General features: G+C 43.0%; 2 protein-coding genes and 1 long non-coding RNA gene across 7 annotated transcripts in view; 2 read left to right on the forward strand and 1 right to left on the reverse strand.

The window, feature by feature from the left end:
• Nucleotides 1-25,121, forward strand: part of LOC127302059 (uncharacterized) — a 34,241-nt gene extending 9,120 nt beyond the window's left edge. The window contains exons 1-2 of one of the 2 annotated variants that reach the window (XM_051332408.2): nt 24,122-24,275; nt 24,451-25,121. In XM_051332408.2, coding sequence (XP_051188368.1) covers nt 24,261-24,275; nt 24,451-24,888 — 453 coding nt within the window. In that variant the 5' untranslated portion in view covers nt 24,122-24,260 and the 3' untranslated portion in view covers nt 24,889-25,121. Of the gene's footprint in view, nt 1-24,121; nt 24,276-24,450 lie in introns of those variants that run through there. The other variant, XM_071820319.1, reaches the window with a different exon arrangement.
• LOC127302061 (uncharacterized) lies at nt 11,848-15,495 on the reverse strand. 4 transcript variants are annotated; one of them, XR_007852605.2, is made up of 4 exons: nt 14,790-15,495; nt 14,329-14,574; nt 12,406-14,191; nt 11,848-12,243 (listed from the first exon to the last, which is right to left on the reverse strand). It is a non-coding gene; the product is annotated as an uncharacterized lncRNA (long non-coding RNA). The 4 variants fall into 4 exon arrangements; XR_007852603.2 differs by having other exon boundaries at nt 11,848-13,665; nt 14,085-14,191; nt 14,790-15,476; XR_007852606.2 differs by having other exon boundaries at nt 11,848-14,191; nt 14,329-14,519; nt 14,790-15,481.
• Nucleotides 17,760-20,249, forward strand: LOC127304139 (protein FAR1-RELATED SEQUENCE 5-like). The gene is made up of 2 exons (XM_071820641.1): nt 17,760-17,983; nt 18,419-20,249. Exons 1-2 carry the CDS (start codon nt 17,812-17,814, stop codon nt 20,119-20,121), a joined length of 1,875 nt encoding a protein of 624 aa, XP_071676742.1. The 5' UTR covers nt 17,760-17,811; the 3' UTR covers nt 20,122-20,249.
• Nucleotides 25,122-25,788: the final 667 nt, after the last annotated feature.

Here is a 25,788-nt window from a genome sequence, read left to right on the forward strand (position 1 = left end):
AGAGCAAACTCCCCCATAATATATGCATGTGTGAATGATCTTGACTTTCATTGCATATATTGGCATTCAAAGCCTAGTGGAGTTTCCTCTAAATATTCAACTATGCAAAGCAACAAGATGCAATGCAATAAAGGCACATGCTTAAGCACAAAGCAAAGACATAACCAAAGGCGCTCACACCCTCCAAACTTCTCCCCCATTGGCACCAATTGCCGAAATGGGTGAAAAATTTAGAAGGCCAATATAGTGAGAGTTCCTCCATAGCGTGTGCATTTCTCATAATTTGAGTGGAATCAAATGCACATATCCAATTACGAATATTCGGAAGGAATCACACCATAGATAGGATCAAAGATTGCAAAAAGATAACAAAGTCAAGAAGCTTCAACAAATGAAGCAAGCAACCAAATGAACCACAAAGAAGATACCAAAAGAAAGATAGATATTATGATAAGATCAAGAAGATTGCTCTAAATAATATGAGGAAGCTCCCCAAGGTTTGTGCACAAAACAAGACAATTTGCATTGGAGTATAAAGTGCACAAACATGGAATCATCACTCCCATAATATCATTCAAAAACAAAATATACCAAGTGAATCAAACTCTAATGATCACCAAAAGATAGTGCTCTAAATTAAATGAGGAAGCTCCCCAAGGTACATGCATAAATTAAAATGTTGTATTTGAATACAATATGCATAACATGGAATCCTCACTCCCTCATTACCATTTAAAGCACAAACATTTGGAATAGATCATAGATAGAGAAATAAGCTTAACACTTGCAACAAACAAATAGTTGAGCAACAAGTAAGAGGCACCATAATAAAAAGGCTCAACCAAGAGGATATGTGAAAGGCATGATAAAGCATATTATAAGACTATTACAAGGATGAGCAAAAAGCATCATCATAGTCTTCAATGAATTATATTGCTTAGCATGACCAATCAACACTCAATAAATAAATAAGATATCAAAAGGAGATGTATTATCTCTTATGTGTATAAGTTTCTCTAAGTGGGCAATATCACAAAGATATTTATCCACAAAGAAACATGCACACATAAAATAGATACGCAAGAAAAATAGTATGATATCCAAGACGAAGTCATGCAATATACCAATAAGAATTTTTGCTTAATAGCATGGCCAAAGGCTCAATTTTATCTTATTGTACATTCATGAACTTCAACCACAAACAACTAAAATACATCACAAATATCAACAAGGGATAGAAGATAGTTGGGATGCATTTGAGAAAGGCAACAAGTATCACAAACGGGGATACCAAAAGAAGTAACTAAATTTGCACTTTCATCTATATTGCACATGTGAGAGCCTTGAGGAATTGATATGCAACAAAATTGCTAGATAGGCATAGTTGGGATGGATGAATCATGAGCATGATTTAAAATACTTCCCAACAAATGCACTCATCTCAAATTACTCACATTCACAATAAAGAGGTTTCATTAAGACTTTTGCAAGAAGCACAACATTTTCAAATCAAGAGATTCATGCCAAGATGCAACCATAAGGTTGGATACAAGAAAAGTATGCATGAGAAGATACTTGTTACCAAGATAGCATTGGTGTGGATGTAGTAGATATGTGTTCGTTGATCATCCTAGCTTGCCTCATGTTACCATTGAGTCACCACTTCTTTCCAAGAGTGAGACAAGCATTCAATGCATATCCATTGTACCTAACACAAAGGTAAGTACAAAATGGTCCCCAAACTAATTGGGTCCAAAGTAGTTAGACACACTACAACATATAGGACAAACTCCACAATTCTATGTGCATGTAGATATGAAATTGAATTTCATGCACATCTTAGTCAAATTAGGATTTGATGGAGTTTACCCTATATATTGGATCAAAGAAAGTGACACATGCCATAAGATATACATATATTAAATATGCATGCACAATACTTTCAAGAACCAAAGGAAGATACAATTTGGACAAAACACCAAATAAACCAAGAGACAATGGTTGTCCAAATTATATCAAAGAATCAAATCAACACAAGATTGACTCCAAAGACTTATCTCATTATAAGAAGCTAATTAAACCTAAGCACAAAGGAATGAGATAACCAACTCCCAAGAGAGCAAGGTTCCAACAAATAAACCAAACCCTCGACACTTTTTATGATGGCACAAAGTACCAAAAAGAAAATTTATGACTCCCAAAACCAAATTTTTGATAAAGATCAAGAGATGTTAAGCATTCTAACAAATATAGGAGAGCTCCCCCAAGATTAGTGCATTATCTAGGATGTTGCATATGAATACTAAATGCACAAAACTAGGATCATCACGCTACCTAAATCTACTAAAATGCTAAGAAAGTTTGAATAGACAAATTAGATCCATAAGATGCAAGGAAGACACATGGGAGTCAAAGCACAACACATTCATGGCAATAAATAAGACAATTTAAACACAAGAGCCAATGTAAATATGATCAATAAATTTCTACCCAATAATAGATTGCCAATTGTCCTAGGACAAGAGGTATTAGGAAATATTTTCCGGTGGTAGTTTGTAAGTATATGTAAGATCATTTTTACACCAAATAAAGCATATGGTAAAAGATAAGAGTTAACCATCATGCAAAGAGAGTTTCTTGATAGCTTCAATTAGTCATACCAACATGCAAAGCAATTAATAGTATTCATACAAACATGCAAAGCAATTAATAGTATTCATACCAACATGCAAAACAATTAATAGCATTCATACCAACATGCAAAACAATTAATAGTATGACTTGAAGCATATGGTTTTCCAAAAATGTATTGAGGGACACATTGTGAAAAACCATGCTAAGGACCACTTTCACAAATAAGATCCACAAAGATATTAGCAATGAAGCCATTTAAGCAAATTGGAACTTGTTTGAGAAAACATGTCACACATGAGAGATAATTTACAATATCAATTCTATGTGACACAACCTCAAATGTTCACATTTCCTAGGCTTGTAATATGCACAAAGCTTATTACTCCCCCATAATATGATAAGGAATTTATTTTCACAAGAGGCAAATAAGATCCAACTAGAGATATTAATGAACATTAGAATTTGAATTTCTCATGAAGATGACATACCACATAGAGACTAGATAATCTTGCAATATCAATTCTAAGTGATATTCCTCATGTACACACATTGTTAGGATTGTGAAATTCCTAAAGGCATATCACTCTCCCAAAATGTTATAGTCCATTAATCTCTCATAAGAGCCATATAAGATACAACAAGATGCAAAGAGGCTCCAACACAAGCGCAAATACATGGTGTGCAACCTAACATACATAGACTTGATTTCTCAAGAAAAACAAGTAGGATGCACAACATATACAAACACATGTTAGGAACAAAACTAACACATGCAAAGGGGCGAGTAACTTTCAATATAAATGAGTTGAGCACATGTTACCGCAAGAAGGAACATTGGGTATATGATTGAAGTAAGATAACCAAAAGACTTGGCTTGAGATAATATAAATGATGAAGATCCCTTAATTCTTCATGATGTAGCCAAGTCTCCAATGCCCTCCAACAAGCACCTATTGATCAAATTTTGGATTGTTGGTCCCCAACTAAGTTGGGTCCTAAGAGGTTAGTCACAATAGGCTTGGCAACCCAAATGGTTCTTTTCTTGACACCACTTTGAGCACCAACATATTTGGCAAACACATTGCCACCCTCATCCTTACGAAGAGAATAAACATCATCAATGGTGATAGAGTTGGATGAGGTACCAATAGTGCACAAGGAGGAGATGTGGCCCTTCTCACGGCATATGTAGCAAGTTCTTTTCTTCTCCTTCTTCTCACTAGATTTCTCCACAATGGGAGCATTGGCTTGTATCTTCTTGAGAAGTGGCATTTCTTCAACTTGAGGTTGAATATGAGTTTGAGCTTGAGGCCGCTTCCCTTTTTGATTCTTCTTCAAAGGACAAGATCTAACATGATGCCCTTCAATTTTGCACTTGAAGTAAACAATCTTCGCCGGGTCTTTGACTTGTAATTGGCCCTTCTTAGTCTTGTTGTTCTTGGACTTGTTCTTGTTGTTGGAGTTGAATCCAAGTCCACTCTTGTCATTGGGGGATTGTTGCACACTTAACATCTTGTCAAGTTTGCATTTCCCTTCATGACTCTTTACCAAGTCGGTCTTCAAAGAAGTGACTTGGGCCTTGAGCTCTTTGATTTCCTCTACATGGTTAGTAACAACACAAGTACTACAGGAAGTAGAACCTTCATTGTTAGAGCAACAAAGCAAGGAAAATAATTCACCACAAGATTTAGCATTACTATGAGTGGATGAATTACTAGGACTAGCACATGGCAATATAGCTTTTTGGGTAGTAGTGATAGTATCCACATGAGGCTCACAAGGTGTTGCCTTTGATATGATAGCCTCATGAGCTAACTTTAGCCTATCATGGGAGGCTAGAAGATCCTCATGGGAGCTAGAAAGCTTTCCATGATTTTCTTCCAATTTCCCATAATTGCTAGTTAGCAATTCAAGTTGAGCCCTTAGCTCAACATTCTCCTTCAAGATAGATGCTTCACAAGAAGTAGAGTTAGTAGAACAAGCATCATCACAAGACATATTAAGAAGAGAGGGTAACAAAGCATGCTTTTTTTAAATAGGAAGCTTGAAGTTGCTCATGAGACTTGGTGAGGATAGAGTGTTCGCTCTCCAAGACCTTGTGGGCCTTGTCTAGATCATCTAGATCCTTAACAAGTTTATCATGACCAACACCAACTTTGGGATTTTCCTTTTTAAGCATTTTTACTTGAGCTTTAGCATGGTCTCTTTCCTTAGTGAGTTTAGAAACTATTTCATTTTGAGACACTTCAAGGGTTTCAAGTTGCTCTTCAAGAGAGGCTATGGTCTCTTGTTCTTCTTCAAGGTCATTCTTTAGGGATGCTACATCATTGGCATACTCTCGTTCAAGAGCACCCTTTTTATCAATGGTGTTCTCATGCATCCAAATAAGTTTTTGGCTCTCAATAGCGGTAGTCAAGATTTCAAAGAAGTGAGTGCTAGCAATTTTATCTTTGCAAATAACCTTGAATACGCTCTTACCCTTATCGCGTAGAGAGACAACCCAATCTTCTTCTTCATATTCATCCTCATCCTTATCACCACGAGACATATTAGGTTCCATGGTAGGAGGTACCGTGGAACCCTTGGCCATGAGGCATATATGAGGACCGTGAGATAAAGATGAGGAGTTACTTGAGGCTCCTTTCAAGATCTTGTCTTGACCAATAGAATCTTTGGTTTCCTCTACATTGTTAGACACACAACAACTAGAGGAAATAGAATCATTTTTATCATGGCCACAAGACAATGCAAGCATATCATCATTAGATTTTTTCAAGCAACTTACACATGATATGCAAGGACTATCAACACAAGCATGTAAATCATTTCTAGTGCTAGATGTGTTTAAGTCCAAAGATGAAGCACTGCAATGAGATAGAGATGAAGAATCATCAATAGTAAGCTCAATATCAATATTGCAATTTTCATCACCACTCACCATATCATTACCTTGTGTCTTACCACACTTTGGTGAAGTGGATGAAGATGAGAACTCATCACGGCCGGAAGTGGAAGCAAAACAATCATCCTCAATGATATTGGACATATCATATTTATCTTGAAGCTTTGTCCATAATTCATGAGCGCTCCCAAAAGGCATGATTGAAGAAGTAACTACATTGCTCACAACAATGGAAAACACATGAGAAGCAAGAGCATCGAGGCAAGAGTTTTTCTCCTCCTCAAGAGATAAATTTTGAGGATCCTTAGGAGAAGAAAAACCCATGTCAAGAAATCGCTCCATGTCCGGAGACATACGCCGCAAAATATTAAGCACATAAATTTTCCATAGATCATAATTTGTGCCATCAAATATAACCAAGTTATTGTGCGCTAATCCCCTAACCGACATCTTTACTCTCAAGGTGGTGAAGCCTAAGAATGAGAGACCTTGCTCTGATACCAATTGAAAGGACACGGATGTCGCCTAGAGGGGGGGGTGAATAGGCGATTTAAAACTTTTACGAGATGGGCTTAACAAATGCGGAATAAAACTAGCGTTTACTTTATCAAGCCCAAAGCCTATAAACTATGGTTCACCTATGTGCACCAACAACTTATTCTAAGCAATGGTTCACCTATGTGTACCAACAACTTATGCTAAGCAAGACAAGCAACTTATGTGATAGCACGATATATATATAACTTCAAGCACGATGGCTATCACAAAGTAAAGTGCATAAGTAAAGAGCTCGGGTATAGGAATAACCGAAGTGACGCGGAGACAACGATGTAGCCCGAAGTTCACACTCTTGTGAGTGCTACTCTCCGTTGGAGCGGTGTGGAGGACAAGTCACTCCAAATGCACGAGGGCCACCGTATTCTCCTCGAGAATTCCCACCAAAAGGGATGTCCTCGATCCACTATGGGACCTTAGGAAGGTCACCGAATCCGCACAAAGCTTGGGGCTATCTCCACAACTTAATTGGAGGCTCCCAACAAATTGCCACAAAGGCCTTGCCCTTGAAGATTCTCCACAACTTAATTGGAGTCCCCAAGAACACCACAAAGATGCCACAAAGGCCTTGCCCTTGAAGATTCTCCACAACTTAATTGGAGTCCCCAAGAACACCACAAAGATGCCACAAAGGCCTTGCCCTTGAAGATTCTCCACAACTTAATTGGAGTCCCCAAGAACACCACTAAGATGCCACAAAGGCCTAGAATCCGTCTAGGGTTCCAAGAACCCAAGAGTAACAACCTTCTTACTTTCACCTCCACGAATCACCGTGGAGAACTCAAACCGATGCACCAAATGCAATGGCAAGAACACCACAAAGATGCTCAAGTCCTTCTCTCTCAAATTCCAACAAAGCTACAAAAGCTATTGGGGGAATAAGAGAGGAAGAACAAATAAGAGGAGGAACACCAAATTTCTCCAAGATCTAGATCTAGAGGATTCCCCTCACAAAGAGAGGGATTTGATTGGTAGGAATGTAGATCTAGATCTCCTCTTCCTTTTCCCTCAAAAAGATTCAAGAAGCATAGGAGGAGTAGAGGGAAAGGGAAGCTCTCAAGGTCAACAATGGTGGAGAGCACAAAGGGGAAGAGGTAGCTGCCCAAGGAGGAAGAAGGGGGGCTTAAATACCCCCTCCCATCGAAATATGACCGTTTGGGTCAGCTCAGGCCGGATTTTCCGGGCCGGATATTTGCAAAATATCCGGGCCCCGAAAAACGGCTAAGGACATGAAAAAACTGCTCTCAGAATGGGGGCCGGACATTTGGCCGGATATTTGCCCGGATTTGTCCAAAAACCGGATTTTTCCGGGGGGCCATATTATCCGCCCCAAACTTGGGCCGGAATATCCGCCCCCCTGAAAACTGGCACAAACATCAAACTGAAACGGGCATAACTTTACCATCCGGACTCCGATTTTGATGATCTTGGGCTTGTTTTAAAGCTAGGAACAAGCTCTACAAGATCATGCAGGAAACCATCATAGTCCAACAAGGGAGGATAGAAACAAATGATGAAAGGTTTGACCTATCTAAAAAAGACATACCGGTAAAACCTCCAATCTTGAAAATGCAACAAGTTGCCCGTGCAAAAACCATTCTTGATGAACTAGAGCTTGTCATGAGAATAAGCACAAGCTCTAAATCATCACATGGATAAGATCCAAATAATAACCAAGAAAGATGATGCAAGGATGCAAAGGTTTGAGCTCTCTCCGAACGATACGATCGAGTTACTCACTCGAGAGCCCTCTTGATAGTACGGCAACTAAACTATAAACCGGTCTCCAACTACACTATGAGACCGGTGAGAAAGAAACCCTATCAAGAGCAAACCTTATACTTGCGCATACCACTTGAGCTTGATGACGACGATCTTGACCTCAACAAGATGGAACGCCTTTCTTGCTTGTGTTTGCTTGACGAAGTCTTGTAGATTGCTCCCCCATAAACCACCATGGGAGAGCTTCTTCTTCGGCGCATCTTCACATAAACATGACCACCATGTGGATTGCTCCCCCATAATCCACCATGGGAGAGCTTCTTCTTCGGCGCATCTTCACATATCCATGATCACCATATGGATGGCAAGACTCAAGCAAAGGATCTCTTCGAGATGGCTCATCTTGAACTTGCACATCATTTCTTCATTCTTCATCATGTTGATGTCTTGAAGTAACTTGAGGGCTCACTTCATCTTCATCTTCAAGACATACTTGACACTTGATATCCTTCATCAATTTCTTCTTATTGCAACCTTGAAGCCAACATATGGTTCAAGAATTGCCTATGGACAACTCCTACAAATATAACTCAATGCAAACATTAGTCCATAGGGATTGTCATTAATTACCAAAACCACACATGGGGGCTCCATGCACTTTCAGGTTAGTAAGCCATTTTCCTCAACAGAAACTTGGGGTATGTCGTCTGTTAAGTCCTCGTTTAGAGAAAAAAGGCTTTCATCCGGAGGACCAAACAGACCTTTATAATAATTAGTAATGTAAGATTTGAGTTGCTCATGGCCTTCAATCAGTCCTTCATCCTGATGCAGAGAATGAATACGTTTTTTCCGATGTCTCCCATTGGCAATACCATGGAAATATCGCGTATTCGAGTCTCCTTCGAAAATGAATTGGGCTTTTGACCGTTGATACCATTTGAGCTCTTCTTCGCGGAGGAGACTCGCCATCTGCGCATTAGATTGGTTCTTAATTTCAATCTCATGCGTAGTCAGCGGTCTTACCTCCGCAAAAGCCTCTAGCTCATCAATCACTTTTGATAAGCGAGCCTTTTCTTTTTTAAGGATACCAGCTGTATGGGCCGCCCAACCAGAGAGATGTTTGCGCATTGCACGCATCTTATTATTCCATCTCAATATTGGAGTGCTGCCACTAACCGGTCTCTCCCAAACCGTCTTAACCATCTCATGGAACCCTTCTCTGTGTAACCAGCCAAGTTCAAACTTAAAAGGCCGTTTACACATAGGACGGGGATTCCCAGTGGTTAGAAGGATCGGTGCATGGTCAGACAATTTTTCAATACGTTCTAGTGCACGGACAGACACCATAGGGTATTTATCTTCCCACTCAATGTCCATCAACACGCGGTCTAGCTTCTCGTATGTGGGATCAGGCAAGCTGTTGGCCCAAGTAAATTGTCGACCGGACATAAACACCTCTCTTAAGTCAAGGCTGTCAATGACAGCATTGAACAAAAAAGGCCAATGTCCATCAAAAAGACCTTTACTTTTCTCATGAGGAAATCTTAGTAAATTAAAATCCCCTCCGATTAAAATTGGATGAGGATTATCTTTAGTAAGATTTACCAACTCACACAAAAAGTCAGCCTTAAAAGCATCTTGGGCGGCGCCATACACAGCGACCAGACTCCAAATGAATCCATCCGCTTTATTCTGGATATCGAGCTTAATGTGATACTCTCCATCAGAACTAGCTAGAACGGTCATTGTGTCTATTCGGACGCCAAGTAATATACCCCCAGACCTACCACGAGGCGGGCGAGAAAACCACTGAAAGTTAATCCCGCCTGATAAACGATCGAGAAAACTCTGTGAGAAATTCCGCCTACCCGTCTCGGATATAGCAATGAAGTCTAAATCATAATCTCTACAACCAGTAGCAATGTGGGAATGTTTAGCCAAGTCACCAAGACCTCTGCTATTCCGAAACATGCCATTCATTGAGAAACTATTTTAGATTTCGAATTCTTGCCATATCTACGAAACTTTTTCCCATCCGACGACCTAGAACCCCGAGTGGACGCACTTAGATCATAAACTGAACTAAGCTCCGAGTGCTCTAAGTCGACTTCTGAGACAGCACCAATAATAGACGAGAGAAGCTGACCATCTAAGATGTCATCATCTTCTTCATCGTCTATAGAGGAAGTTTCAAGCCTAGTGGAGTCATTCGGAACAACCGTTAAACGGTCAAGCTCCGTCTGTCTCAACACATTAGCCGAAACCGAGATCTCATCAGGCCTATTACCCATCGAGATCCCAAGACTACTCAAATTTGAAGAAATGCGAGAATCAGAAAACGAAGTGAAAGACTTGGAAGATTGTTTAATACCAGTCGTGTCGAGGTTCTTCTCCGCCTTACGTCGCATAGCTCGCTGCATGACGTCCTCATCCGTCACCCCCGAACCATCCTCCGCGAGCGCGTATCTCCCACTCCGCCTCACCGTCGGTTGAGCGACAGGAGGAGGAGCAGCGAGAGGAGGCTGCTGTGCGGCGGGGGCCGGCGTAGGAGAAGACGAACGCAGTGAAGAACCCCTCGAAGACTCCGAGGCATGAGATACAGGAGTAGGAGGCGACGTAGCCCCCTGTATCGGCGATGACCTCAGCACACCCGGGTCATCACTCCCCTCCGCCCGTGGAGGCGGCGTGAGTACCTGAGGCGGACCAACCGCCCGAACCGGCTGAGCAACGCCGGTCTGCTGCACCTCCTGGAGGACCGACCCGGTCGTGCACTCCTCCCGACCCTCTCCGGACTGGGATGGAGAAGGGTCCGTCGGTGTCAGCTGCAGCGTCGCGGAACCCCTGGCGGGTCGCAACCTCGCGTCCGTGGGCCGCTGCACAGAGCCGCCGCCTGGCCCCTGCCTCTCGGCCGCACCGGGAGCGGACAACTGCGGAGGCGTGGGCGACGCAGCGGGCCGATTCGGAGGCGCCAGCGTGGCAGGCTGCTGCGGTTGCGCGGTTAAGACAATTATTTTTATCCATAAAGTTAAGACAATTATTAAGACAATTCTTAATAATTTCACTTTTGTCTAGATACGGATAAATCTAGATTCATTTTAGTTAGAGATACATTCTTATCTACATAAAGTTAAGACAATTATTTTTATCCATGCATATGGGACTATTTGCCGTGCAAATTGTTGCACGGCAAAGTGTTGTTTTCCCGTAGTGAGTACTATGCCATGTTACCAAGGTGTTGTGTTGTGATTGCTCGTCTTGATCCAACGCCTTGGTCGATAATACCTCCAAATGGCCGGCTTAAAGCGACGAAAACGACTGACACGAGAATTTCACGACAAGAAAGCTTCCCAACTTCGGCGTCAATATCATCTTGGGGAAATCATTTACAGAATGAGGAAATATTACCTGCTGAAACGGTGAACATTTACTTTTATCGATACCCGATCAGTTGAGCTCAGCTACCCCCTGTGCATATACGTTTCTCTCTCGATCACACCTTTCGGCCGCGGTGCACGAAATTCAATGAGGTGGCGAGGCGCCGTCAATGCCAAATTGCCAATAATGTAGCGCTACTTCGAAACGATCGAGTAATCTCGCTGTCATGCTGATGAAATCCCATTTCCTTTTATGCTATTCTACAGGACCAAGGTGATCCATGGACAACTCACTGCGTCAGGTACCCAGATTGCCGGCACAAAAAAGTGCCGGCAAAGGCACCAAAAGTGCCGGTAAAGATTTTTCAAGGCACAAAAAAAAGTGCTGCGTTTATTCCAGTCGAGGTAGGTCTTTGCCGGCATTTTTAAAAAAGTGCCACTAATTGTATTTTAAGGCATTTCCAAAAATGCCGCTAGTTAGTATTGCCGGCACTTTTGAAAGATGCCATGAAATCTTTTTGATGGCACTTTCCAAAAATGCCATAGAATCTTTTTGCCGGCACTTTCAAAAAATGTCACGAAATCTTTTTACTGGCACTTTTAAAAATGCCATTGAATCTTTTTGGTGGCACTTTTCAAGATGCCATAAAAAAAATTGACTACACTTTTCAATGATGCCTTATATTACATTTGAAGGCTGTTTTCAACAATGCCTTTGATTATGTTTACATGCACTATTCAAAACAAAGCAATAATCATAGTACTTGCACAAATATATGCAGTTATCATATTGCCTGGTATTTTAATCAAACACAGTAACCTGATCATGCATTAAAATTGTAGCCAGGCATCTAAATTATAGGATATGGAACCAACATTTGCAAGTAGCATCTAAATTACAAAATCATTACATGATCTTTAACCAGCAGCTCGTCCCCAACCTCGCCGGCGAGGTCTCCTCTCCCAGCAGAGCATCTCGCCATGATCTCCGGCAAGCACCACCACGGCAACCTCTGGTCTCTCCAACGGCATTCTTCGACCTCAACTGCATTTCACCTGAAGAAGAGAAGGATCAGAATCATCAAGCATGCACATATCCTACTTGTAATCTGGACTACAGACAGTTGTGGAAGGCATGCCCCTCCCTATTCTCAGATGACCACTAACCATAATAAATCAACAATGACCACGAATCTGAAAAAAAATCATGAACTTAACTATCTCCTGGGAGCTCGTACTGCTGGAAAAAAAGTGTTCTCTGGCTGAGAGCTGATTTTCACATTAGTCTCATGAAGTCAGGTACACAAAGAATTGCAATAGAAGTTAGTGGCAACATAAGATCTTGTTGCTCCAACCAACCTCAGGACAGTGCCCATGGTGATCATGTAGGAATCCCATGTGACTAAAGCACACAAAATAGAGCACCTTCATCCAGACTTTCATCAGATCGTGGAAGCAAAGCATTAATTACCTCTTGGTAGAGAATAGAAGGCATTGAGGATGAGATGAATTCACTCACGGGTGTTACCTGACATCTATGGCACACATATATGCATATGAGAAGTCAGTGCCTTGGCTCGGTAAGGTAAATTCAGTTCTTGGTATATAAACTTATAAAACTACATTTAAACAAATAATATCTATAGTGAACAAATCTTTGAATGTGTAACCACTTCCAAAAAGCGCAATCAAAGCAAAAGGCATTGTCTGATACAGGATATGCTAAATCAGACAGCAACATCAATTTATCTCAAGTATGATTTTGAGCTAAAAACATATAGGCACATGCAATTTTCTTTGTCAGCAATAACCTTTTTTTTACTAATAGCTATCCTGGCAATCGGAGATTTAGATCACGTACTACTTCCTAGCACAAGTACTTCCTATTACGTGTAAACTGATCCCCTTGTCCATTTCTTTCCAGCGAGTAAATGGATCTGATATGTATGATTTGGTCCTTAGCAACGAATGGAGTTTCTTTTCCACAAAAGTGGTTTGTCGTCTCAAGAGAGAAACATTAAATCATGAGTGAACATCAGAAGTATTAAGAAGAACATAATTCTGGACCTTTTATTGCATTCCTATTCCAGTGGCAGCTTACATCAATCATCTATCACAGATTCGAGGTAAATATACAAGTATCCTTGTGACCAAAATTTATCATAGGAAGAAGCAACAATAACATGGTTTGCACCATTAGTTTTCATAAGCAATGAAAGTGTGGAATGAACAATTCTGTTGTAATGGTTCTAAGGATCTCTGCTGTGCTCGATATCTATGCAGGATGTACATAATAAAATATATACAAAATGCTATGAGTTGGTAAAAAAGGTATCAAGGGTGATGACTAATTTGCACACCAAATTACCTACATTGCTTGTAATAGATCTAGTCGTAGATGAAGAGAACTCCATGGGCACCATGGCCTTAATGTATTTTGTCATTTTACTCCATGAAAATAACAGTCCCACTAACAATCTGGGAGCATAAACATGGTCACTTTACAACATTCATGGTGCGGGAATGGAAATAGAATTATAGGATACACTGTTTTGCAAGATCATAAATATAAAGGGAAACAATGTGCTATATAAAATTATCTAGTTTAAATCTCAGTGACCACTTCAAATTTTCTAGCCATAACAATCTTGATATCTAACAGAACATGTTAACTTTTTCTTCAGGGTAATAAACAACTTATGGACAATGGGTTACCCAGCTGAATTCATTTATATGTAGGTACTAACTTGCCTTTTACTAATTGGAATGTCTTATAGACAATCAAATGTAATCACCACAGACTCCCTTATGGAGGTGTCCTGATGTGAATGGGACAAACAATGTCTGAATCTAAGCTCTTTAAAATGTAGATGGTAGGAACGAAAGAAGGGATATACCTCTGAAGATTTTTCAGAGTCATGCTCAACAGCCGGTCAGCAATTCACGACAGGGCCTCTCTCAGCAGCTCTCAAGGCTTTTTCTCATATATAAACATCACCTCATCCTGTAAAGTTTGTAGAAATTAGCTTACTGAATATTTCTGCCTTGTGAGAAATGACACTGCAAATCAAGCAATAGTCCAAGTGGAGTCCATCAGCATTATATTCAGTAACCTATAGACTCATGGATGGACCAACTTACAGCGAATGTTGTCTTTGGTGGCGATCACTCAGTCTCATTTGTCATGATACCATCGTAATTCAAGAAATGTAGATTCAGTGTTCTGTAGTGCTTGTGTCACATCAGGAACTGTCCAAAGATAGATGGCAGACGCACAAATTGAAGGATCTGCCCCGTGACATCCTCTCGTCAAGGCAAATAGATCAATATTTCTGGGACGCAAAAGCAATACTTTTACCCTTGTGTCCGAACTCCAAACATGCCCTTCTAAAAAGGAAATTCAGAAGAAAAGCCTAACTGGTTACCTAAATAATTTAACAGAGCCATATCACAAACACATAGGCAATATCACCGGCATAGGCAATATCACAAACACATACTGGACACCAATTATCCAGATACCACAATTGAAGTCAGTTCCACACACTTGGCTGTAGAAGGTAGATTAAACATAGCTGGTCCATGGGGAGAAGGCCACGCACCTCAATTCCTCAAACATCATGGCTCGTCGAAGATGTGGCCGCGCGGGCGCCTACCCCGGTGATCAGCGTCCATCGAGTGGGCCCCATCGAGCAGTTTCTCCCGAGGGGCCAAGGTATTGCTGCCACCATGGCCGAAGCTGCGAAGGGGCCGATCCGCGAGGTGGCGGAGGACCGCGACAAGGGGGCTCCCTTCTCCCGGTTTCCACCCGTGGCCGCCCCAACCACACGCGGCCGGAAGACGACGGAGAGGTGGCGCAGAGGATGGGGGCGGCGATCATTATGCGGCCAGCTGAGGACCCGCGGTGGTGGTGGGCGGGCGGGCGGGTACGCCGCCTTCCTTCCCTCGCGGTCGGCGGGCGGAGGACCAGCGATGGCGGCGGGCTGACACGCCGCTTCCCTTCAATCTCGCGGTCGGTGGTGGCAGACGGGGTTGAGGGGGCCGGCGGGACCCCGTGGGGACTGGGGATGGACGAGGCCGCCGCCGCCAGGAGAGATAGAGCTGCGCACGCGGAACAGCTCTAATGGAATGGGTGGTTGTGTACAAGTTGGGACTGCGGATTTTTTTTCACATGGACTGCAGATTAATTAATATAATCTAAATGGGCTTATGTGCAAAACAGTCGGGTGCGCATCAGCTTTCCCCGGCACTTTCGCATCAAACTTTTAGCGGCACTTCTCCAGATCGCCAGCGCACTATTATCGGCACCAATTATAACTGCCGTTGACCATCAAAATTTAGTGGACGCGACTAGCGGGCGGCCGCATGCCCAATTGTCAAACCGAGCGGCCGGCCCAAAAAGGAAAGTACCTGTCTGTTTGGCTGAAAAAGGAAAGCCACCTGGTCCACCACCTGCGTGCCGGTTGGCTCCTTCTGGCACGCACCAGATCCCGAAAAAACAGGGCGGGAGATCCTCCCTCCAATCCCCGCCCAAACCTAGCTCCCCCAGATCCCAGATCCCAGATCTGTCGTAAATCCTACCAGCTCTTCGTCAACCTGGAGCTCCCAGCTCCGTTCAGGCCGTTCGTCTGCCTCCAGCTCCCCATCTCCCTTCGTATCCTTCCAAGCTTCCTTCGTCAAGCTTCCCCAAATCCCTTCGTCAACCTCCCAGCTCTCCATGTCTACGAACCAAGAACCAGGCATCTCCAGAACAGGAAGATTTCCAGTGGGATCTTCAGATCAGGTAACACAACCGAACGAAAACCTTCAGAAATTGCCTATAGATCCTCCTATTCCTCTCCTGATAGCCTAATTTTTTCATCAAAGAGAAGCTATGGGACATACCTGCTAGTGTCTGTGAACTTTGTTGCCTACACATGAGTAGGATTTGCTCCTGCATCTAGATTGAAGTTTCCCATGTAGATTGGAAAACAACCAGGCAACTTTTGTTCTTGTTAGCCCTGCATACTATGTGCCCATGTAGCAATAGGCAAAAAACCTGGGCAAAATATGCAACTGGTACCAATTTGAATCAAGTACTATGAGGAAGCTGGTAATAATTCTAGGATGAACAAGCAAAAAGAAGCAACTTTTGTTACCCATGCATGCAAATTCCTTGCCTGTTACAAGCAACAAGTAATGTTTCACTGGCAACTTGTAAAAAAAAGATGAAAATATTAGAGTAAGTAACTTTTTAGCCTATGCATGCAACTTTCATGCATTAGAGAACCAACAAAAAAATGTTCCCCAAAGCAACAAAGTAATGTAGAATGACACAAAGTAGAAGCAGGCAACTTTGTAAAACCATGCAGGCAAATTCAATGCTTAATAGAAGCAACAAGTAAATGTTTCCAGGCAACAAGTAATTTGCAGGTCTGCACTACGTCACATAGTAGAAAGTAGAAGTAAGGATCCATCAACCCAGAAAAAATGGAACACATATTCAACAGTGGTCTTGACATCTATAAGAACTCCATGCTATGTACAAATCTACATATCTGCAAACTAGAGTGTACTCTGTTCTATGTAAAGTAGCAATCGATGTTGAGGAAGTGATGATGTTGTCCTTTGCAATTCCTGTTGCACTTTATATCTTCTTTGTCAACGATGCCTATGTGTTTATAGAACAAGGTGTTAGTTCCAAGTCAAAAATGTAGTTATAAGAAGTAAATATTGCAGATGTAATACATAAGTAGTAAGGCATGAACATAAAAATTAGTATTATGTTGATAGCAACAAAAAAGTACTCACTGTCATCATCATCATCTTCCCTACAAATCCCACCTGTTTTTTGCTACATGGTTTGTGCATGTTAGTTGCTTTGTTTGTGGTTGTTAGTTGCTTTGTTTGTGGTTGTTAGTTGCTTCCCTGCCCATGTTAGTTGCATGTTTTCGATGACTATTTGCCTAAGATTTTGTGTTTGTTGTATTTGCTAATGGTCATTTGTTCTAGGTCCCTGGTACTCATGGAGTGGATTTCCTTGATCTAAATGAGGTTCCTTTTGATATCAATGAGGAACCTGGTATCTTACCTCCCAATTATTTTACACAACTGTTGGATGAGGCAATTGACGAGTCACCACAGCCACCTGTGAACACTCATGCCCCGGTTGTTAATGTAGAACCTGCTGCAACACATACATACACAGGTCCTCTTGTTGCTACTACAGACACTACTACAATAGCACAAGATGGAAATGATGATGAGGCTTCGTCCCAGCCAAATGACCCTCATGTTGGCATGCGCTATGATACGTTGGAGGGTGCTAAGGAGCACTACAATGCACATGCTGCAAGGAAAGGTTTCTCTGTGAAAGTAAATAGTAGCAGGAGGTCTACAATCACCGGAGAGAAACAGAAACAGCAGTTCACTTGCAACAAATTCAGGAGACCAAGGAAAGATGATGGTGGGGCTGAGTTGCAAGTTGATGTTGGGCCAATTCTGATTACGTGTCCGAAGATGAGGCTGATATTGAAAATGCGAGCTTGCTTCCGTTGTGGCTGATCTTGCTGCTCAAGGGCGAAAGAAAAGGCGCCCAAGAAGCGTAAAAGAGAAAATATTGTGCACACGTTTTGCAAGGCCCAGATGGTTGTGAAGTTAATTGATGGAAGATGGGAGGTTATCCACTTTGTGCCTGAGCATAACCATCCGCTTATCCACAAACCATCTCTCACAAAATATCTCAGGTCACACCAAGGCATGCCAAAGGAGGAAAAAGAATTTGTGAAGAATCTTCACAATACAAATTTGACAGCTGGTAAGTTTTTCAGTTTTGATACTGCTAATATTTGTATGTTGCATGTGTAAAGATAAATTCAGCTGGTAAGAATCATTTGGAAAAAGTAAAAAAAGAATGATACAGTAGCATTTTGTAAAAAAGTTGCATGAAAATGATAACTAGTTGCTTGTAATGGTTAATAAGTTGCTGCGAATGGCCATGAAGTTGCCTGTTTTATTAATTTACTTGCAGACAGTTGATTTGGTACTAGCCTAGATAGGTTTTATGATTTCATGGATTGTTTAGGTAGTTGCCTGGTTTATTTGTCCAATTCCAGGATATGTTGTGCAAGTTGTCATTGGAGAAAATGCGTGTAGAAAATAGTTTGGAAAGTAATGCTCGAAAATGTGAGGGAAATAGTTGTGGACTATAATACAACCAACTAACCATTTCCTACTTTTTTTCAAATAACAGGTAAAATGATGGAAATCATGTCAGAATTTTATGGTTCAGAGTTGCTTGTGCCATACACAACCAAAACAATCACCAACTACTGTGCAACTCTGACTAGAGAAGAAACAAAAGATGGGGATCTGGCTAAAGTTGTGAGCTACTTTGTAGAGCTTAAAGAAGAAAAGGATCCAGACTTTTATTTCCGGTTAAAATTGGACGAGGAAGACAGGGTAGAAAACATTTTCTGGGTTGATGGAGCTGCCCGGAAGGCATATGCAGAGGCTTACCATGACTGTGTCTCCTTTGATGCAACTTACTTGACAAATAAGTACAGTATGCCTTTTGCACCATTCATTGGGATAAATAAACATGGGCAGTCCATCATGCTGGGTTGTGGATTTGTTAAGCAAGAATTGGCAACAAGCTATGATTGGTTGTTTGAGAGTTTCCTTATTGCCATGAATGGTCTTGCCCCGGACAATATTATCACAGACCAAGATGGTGCTATGGCGGTGTCGATTGGCAGATTGTTCCCATCTTCTGTTCACCGTAATTGTCGCTGGCACATAATGCAGAACGCACAGTTGAAATGTGGCCCTACACTGGGCAGGAACCCTGGTTTAGCTGAAGATTTCAATGATTGCATCGATTTCAGCTTTTCACCAGAGGAGTTTGAGGCAAAATGGGCTCTGTTTGTAGGCAAGTGGCCAGTTGTTGGTGGTGCAAATTCTTACTTTACGACTCTCTATGCTAATCGTGCTAAGTGGGTACCATGCTACTTCAAGCACAGATTCTTCCCATTCCTGCAGTCCACGCAACGAAGTGAGGGCTTTAATGCCATTCTCAAACGCTATACGAACCCAAAAAAGTCTATACTACACTTTGTACAACAGTATGAGAAGTTGCAGACTCATGTACTTGTGAAAGAAGGGGGTAATGATTACAGGACGGATTGTTTGGAACTTCGTCCATGGTCACCATTCCCTGTTGAGGAACATGCTTTCAAAGTTTACTGCAGAGACATATATTTGAGGTTCCGGAACGAGTTTGAGCTGATTGGGAGGTACAATGTGTTACCATTTGGTTGCAACTTTTACAAGCTTGAGCCAAACAGGGGATGGTGCGCAAAATATGGTACTAGGACCTACCTGGTAACCGCTAATAAGGAAGAAGGGACGTATTACTGTGAGTGCTCCAAGATGGACAGGGATGGTATACTTTGTTGCCACATCTTAAAGATCTTCACCCACCTTGGCGTTGATGAGATACCAGATAGGTATATCCTAAAAAGGTGGACTCAAGGTGCTTTGAGTGGTTATGTGCCAGCAGCAGTTGCTGAACAGCCAGATGTTATGCCTCCAGAATCACAAGTGCAATTGCGGCACGCGAACCTTAATATGGGATTCACAAAACTTGCCCGTATTGCTAGTAGAACAGACGCAGCTACTGCCATTGTTAACAAACATTTGAGAGCTGCAGCAACAGAGATATCTCACTTGAACAAGTCGCTCAAGAAGAAGAAGCCTGTCTCAGCAGTCCCGTCCACTAGTGCACCTGATCAGCCTACGAAACCTAGGGACCCGGCAAAAACAACGACTAAAGGGAGGACTAAGGAGCACCGTACAGTTTCAGCTCTTGAGTTGCATCCAAAGAAAAAAGTTCAGTGTCAAACTTGTGGTTCGTTCGAGCACAATTCTGCAACTTGCAAGCTTAGGTTTCTGTAGTACTGCAGAAACACAAGTCCTTTGTAGTTCTCCGCGAGCTTTATTTTTTTTTCTCTTTTAGTTGTCTACATTAGTTGTGACTTATTGAAAAATCAAAGAAAAGTCTTTGCATCCCTTATTGTAGTCTAGTGTGCAACTCTGAAAATATGACACAAATTTCCTTGCTGTTATGTGTTGTGGCAACTTTTAGGTTAAAACGAAGCAAAATGCAGTACTAGTGCAAGCAAATTGTGATGACAATGAAGCAACTATGAGAACATTGATATCAGACATGTACTGGCGAGTATGAAAAACTGAATTAGGAGATTAATTATAACATGTAAGTAGAAAAAATGATGCACTGATAACATTTATTAAAAAGTAGAAACCAAAAAAAAAGGAATTGATGTCTGCATACTTGTTCTTCAAATGTTTAGAATTTGCCTCCAGTTTCCTTTGTTATCTTCTGAAGTAACCCAACTGTAAGGCCAAAGAACTTTCTTATCTTTGGGATATCCTCGGCTTTATATTCTGGTGGCAATCTCCCTCCCCAGCCGTCCGCATTCATGAGCGTGCAAACCCCACAATCATGGCTGCAACACCATAAGACGCGACAGAAAAAGAAAGAACAAGTAAATAAAAAGGCAGTGAGTAAAAGACCATGGAATGTTAAACACAAAGTGGAAAAAGAAAGCATAAAAACATAGTTTATAAAACAAGTGGTATTGCTTACTTATTGGTTTGCTTTGGCACTGCTATTTCAAGGCAAAATTCAAGGCAAATACAGTAGCTATTTTCATGCAAAATTCATAATCGATATATGAAATGAATAGCAACTTTGTAACCAATATAGGCAACTACAGCTCCTATTCATGCAACTTCACAACTAATATAGGCAACAAGAACATATATGAAATCTGAAAAAATCTTGTTGGCTCACAAAACAGAATTGAATTACCTGAAAAATCTTATTGGCTCACAAAAACATCATAAAAATAGAAAAAGCAAAAAACTTCATGTGAGGCAACTTGAAAAACTGTATTTCTAAGCAACTAAATATGGATTGAAGGCAACAAAATCATTGATAAAAAACCAGAAAAAGAGCTCTTGGTGGATTATGCAATACATAGTTGGGAGGCAATTTATGACTTGAACAAGGCAACTAACAGCAGTACATGTGCAAAAAGTATGTACCAAAAAGCAACTGCATAGATTAAATACAGTGGAACCATGAATTAACACACAGGCTGGTCAAAACTCAAAAACTAACAACTAAAAATGTTTCAATGTAAACAATAATTTCCCTCATATATGCTATTCTCTGTATTGTGTTCATCATAAGAAAAAAAATACACTTACCACCAAAAGAAAAGAACAAGTAAATAAAAAGGCAGTGAGTAAAATACCATGGAATGTTAAACACAAAGTGGAAAAAGAAAGCATAAAAACATAGTTTATAAAACAAGTGGTATTGCTTACTTATTGGTTTGCTTTGGCACTGCTATTTCTTGCAAGATGGTGTAGTCTATTTTTCTCACGACGAAACCCACCAACCCAGTCACCGACATGTGGGACCCACGACGAGAAGCAACGGTTGCTAGCCACGTCACCCCACGTGCACCACCCGGACAAACCCACACCTGAAAAGATCAGGTGGCCACGAGCCCGCCCGCTCGGCGCCTCGTTTTGGCACGCGCACGCCAACGAGATTTCAGGAAATTTAGTGGCACTGTACCAAATCGCCGGTAATTACTGGACCATTAGCGGCACTAGTTTATAAACTGCCGTGCAAAACAATTATTACCGGCAGTTGGCTAAAACGCCGGAACCAAAATGCCGCGAATCATGGGACGTGGGGTAGTGACTACTCCAGCGGTGCAGTGGTTATCGCCTTGCACATATCAGCACTAGCTTTTCGGTAAAGGTGCCGCCGGCCAACGCAAGAGGCTAGCTAGACGAGCCCCAAAGTTGACAGAGGCCTCCTCCATTTGCTGTCATAATGGCTGCCGATGAACTCTGAAGCATGACACATGCTAGCTACTGCTAGAAGAGGGACATGATTCCAGCCGCGATTGCTAGGGAGATTTGGATGTTTATTCACAATTAATAAACTTTGATCCATTCGGCACCATCTCGTTGTAATGTCCAACGTGGTACCTAAATTTGGAAAATAACTTTTTGACACTACAAAGATAGTTTGATAACTTACTTTTGTTTCTATAAACATTATTTGGTTACCGTATGCACTGGTTGCTAAGTCCAAACCTTTTTTTTTTGTTACTAAAATTGTGTTTTTGGTATGTCTAATTTTCAGTCCACTAAGAACTTACCTATTCAGATGATGATCTTATCAAATCTCAGCTGCAATTCATCAGAAATCATAAAACAAGTCTAACGAGTCGGATTATTTTTCTTAGAAGTAGTCGAAGCTAGTTTGATGGTGGTGGGGGCAGATCTGTTGAAATATTGGACCCATACACATTGGCCCATACTAGATTTCAGATTTTCCTATAAATCTCAAACCCGCATAGTGGCAGCCTTGTGAGTTTGAGCTCATGTTGGTGGCAGCTCACTATGGAGTGGCAAGAGGTGGGAAGTTTAGTCCCACATGGAAAATTGAGAGGAAGTTAGACCACCTTATAAGGTGGGTTGTTCCACCACTAGTAAGTGAGTAAGAATAGGAGTGGTTCATGCGCTCCTCCTCCTCCACGCTCGTCTCGACTCGACTCGACACGACGCGCGCTGCGCTCGTGGTGAGTGGATTGAGCCGAGACGAGCTACACCTCCACCGCCACCTCTTCCAGATCGGTACGTGCGACATATGTTGATCCACCTCCACCGCCGCCTCTTTCAGATCGGTACGTGCGACATATCTCGATCTGTTTAGCGATGGATGTTTTACCGTTTGTGCTGCTGCTACTCAGGTTGATTAATGCATCTAGCATGTTCGAGTTTCACATGTTAGTAGTTGTTGTTATCATGTTTTATATTCTACAATTAATCATGAAAATTGTGCCTAATTGGCCAACAAGATCTCCCAGGGGCTTACAATCCAACTTAGTGAATAGCGATGACAATCCTAATTAGGACCTTAATCAGAACCACATCGATATATCCTACCTAACAGAACACATATATCAGATAAACTGCTGAAAAATAAAGCTAGCCTGTCTAACTACCATAGGCCTGGTGGCCACTTCGAGATCGAGATCTAACCAACATTCCAAAAATCGAATCACTGCTATTCAGGTACGCACATTTGTGTGTTCCAGTTGCAGTGTCTTGACGCTAGCCCGACAGAAGCCCCTGTTCACGCAACTATAATCTCGTACAGAAACAAACACTAATCAATACGTTTTGATCCAGCTCACAGAATTACAGCCAGATGAATTAGTAGCCTCGTTTAATCGGCTAGAGCTCGATGATTCGATGGCAATGACAGGGCAGAACGTGCAAGCAAGAACGATGAGATGCACAACTCAGAGCTAGACCCTGCACGCGCTGCCGCTGATCCCCAATCTTGCAACGCAAAAGCTCCCCCACTTGCCACCGCGACCAGCTCGATCAGACTTTGCCAGCTCTCGCTTGGCACTTTCATGGCATGCACGCCGATCGATCCATTGATCCATGGATGCACAGTATGATCTACTGAATGTGTGGCATGATCCCTGTCGGCCTCGCGATATGCTGAGCGAGATAAACTACACGGCGGCCGTGCATCGACGTACTGTTGCTGCGCACCACCCTGATATGTCTAGTGGTCATGACTCATGACTCACGGACATACACCTTTGGGCTGCGTGACGAACGTACGCTTGCACGTCGTCAGGACATGTTTATTTGCACATCCAGCTCGCAAAGATTCCTGATGATGATGATCTTGAGGTGGACTGGACTGGAGTTGAACAGTCTCTCGATCGATCGACACAATCGTTTCGTTTTTCTTTTCTTTCGTGTGCAATTTGCGTTTTTGTTCTCCCCGTTTTGGCCTTCAACACTTTCACAGGCCACTATATATAGCCCCTCCACCCCGACCCATTGCTCCACACAGACACACACACTCCGATCAGTCATCAGTCTCATCACAGTAGCAGCGCACTAGCTTCAGCTAGCCACTCTCCTCCACTTGGTACATCTCCTTGCATCAACGACAGCTAGCAATGGCCACCGCTGATGTACGTAGCTCGCTCCCGTCTATTCTCTTTCATATGCTCCGATTGATTCGACCGTTCGATCGATCAGGTTTATGTTTTGATCTGCATATGTGATCGAACGAACGGGTCATGTTGATCATGATCGAGCTCGACCGATCTGAGAGCTAACATGTGTGTGCGTCGTGCAAACGTGCAGGTCCAGAACCCGACAGCCGCGCTGACCGAGGAGGCGCCCGCAGTGGAGACGCCGCCGCCGGCCGTCGCCGCCGAGGAGGTCGCGAAGACGGAGGAGGATCCCGCGCCGGTGGAGACCGCAGCCGAGGTGCCTGCACCCGTCGAGGCCAAGGAGGCGGAGCCGGCAACTGCTGAGGCGGAGGAGACCAAGGAGCCAGAACCAGCAGCCGAGACCGAGGCGCCCAAGGAACCAGAGGTAGAGGCACCAGCCCCAGTCGAGGCAGAGACCAAGGAGGCCGAGCCCGAGGCAGTGGCGGAGCCGGCGGTCGCCGAGGAGGTGGCTCCTGCCGAGCCAGAGGCCGCCGCTCCCGTCGTCGCTGAAGAAGCACCGGCGGCACCGGCACTGGCACCGGAGGAGGCACCCGCGGCAGCGGCGGAGGCCGAGCCGGCCAGCGAGTGAGGCCGCGCGTGAGAGTTGGCTCAGCGTCGCGTGCCTGCCATGCCACGGTGGCAGTCGTGTACTCCTACGTGGCACGGCGTGATGCTTAGTCAGCCAGCAGACTGGACTGGAGTGGAGTGCTACTACTTTTTACTAGGTGTCGGGTGGTGTGCGCGGTGTCGCGTGACGTGGGCTAAAATAAAGTGTGGTCGAGTGTGGATGCCCAGTGTCACCGGCACTGCATCTTTGTCGTATGTCAGTTCGAGTGATATCGAGCTTCTGTGTTTTTTTTTTTTTTTTTTTTTTTTTTGAACAGGGTACGGTCCCGAAGGACCGAGAGCTTTACTGACATTCAGCGGTGGATTTACATTTTACAAGAAGGGCCACAAGACAAGAGGAAAATACAACTAGACCCTTACAATTTGCACAAAGGACCTTGGAGAGAAAAGCTAAAAAGCAATCAGGTCCTGATCCAATTCCACCGCAGCAGAGCTCGATGCAGTCAATCTCAACGACGCCGGGGACGAAACCACTTGGGACGAGGAGACAGGAGCACACTGCATCCGAGCCAAGGGGCCTCCGAAGTGGCATAGCAGCCAGGAGGTTGATGAAGACCTTCACACGCCGACCGGTGATCGCCGTAGCCGACGCAAGAGGCTGGAGGGGTCGCCAACCGACCATGAAAGACAGCGGCGCAGAAGACGTCGCCGTGATGCACCTCCAAAGAGAAGCAGCGTAGCTCCCCCGCGGCATAATTAGCCACCAGCAGCCAGAGGCGTCAAGGCTTCCTCCCCCCTCGCCACCATGACGAGCGAAGGAGCGCACAATCGACCAACGACCGCCGCCGACGAACCTGCCAAAAAGGACCTTATTAACGGAGATGCCGGCAAGGACCACCTTCCCCGTCATCAGCTCCGACCG

Source organism: Lolium perenne, chromosome 5, assembly GCF_019359855.2.
Source record: "Lolium perenne isolate Kyuss_39 chromosome 5, Kyuss_2.0, whole genome shotgun sequence".
Lineage (NCBI taxonomy): Eukaryota > Viridiplantae > Streptophyta > Magnoliopsida > Poales > Poaceae > Lolium > Lolium perenne.

What these genes read in the sequence shown, in the direction of transcription:
- LOC127304139 (XM_071820641.1), top strand. Translation starts at nt 17,812, where the DNA reads ATGGTTGTGAAGTTAATTGATGGAAGATGGGAGGTTATCCACTTTGTG. An exon ending in CAATACAAATTTGACAGCTG is followed by an intron (nt 17,984 to 18,418) that starts GTAAGTTTTTCA and finishes TTCAAATAACAG; the next exon opens with GTAAAATGATGGAAATCATG.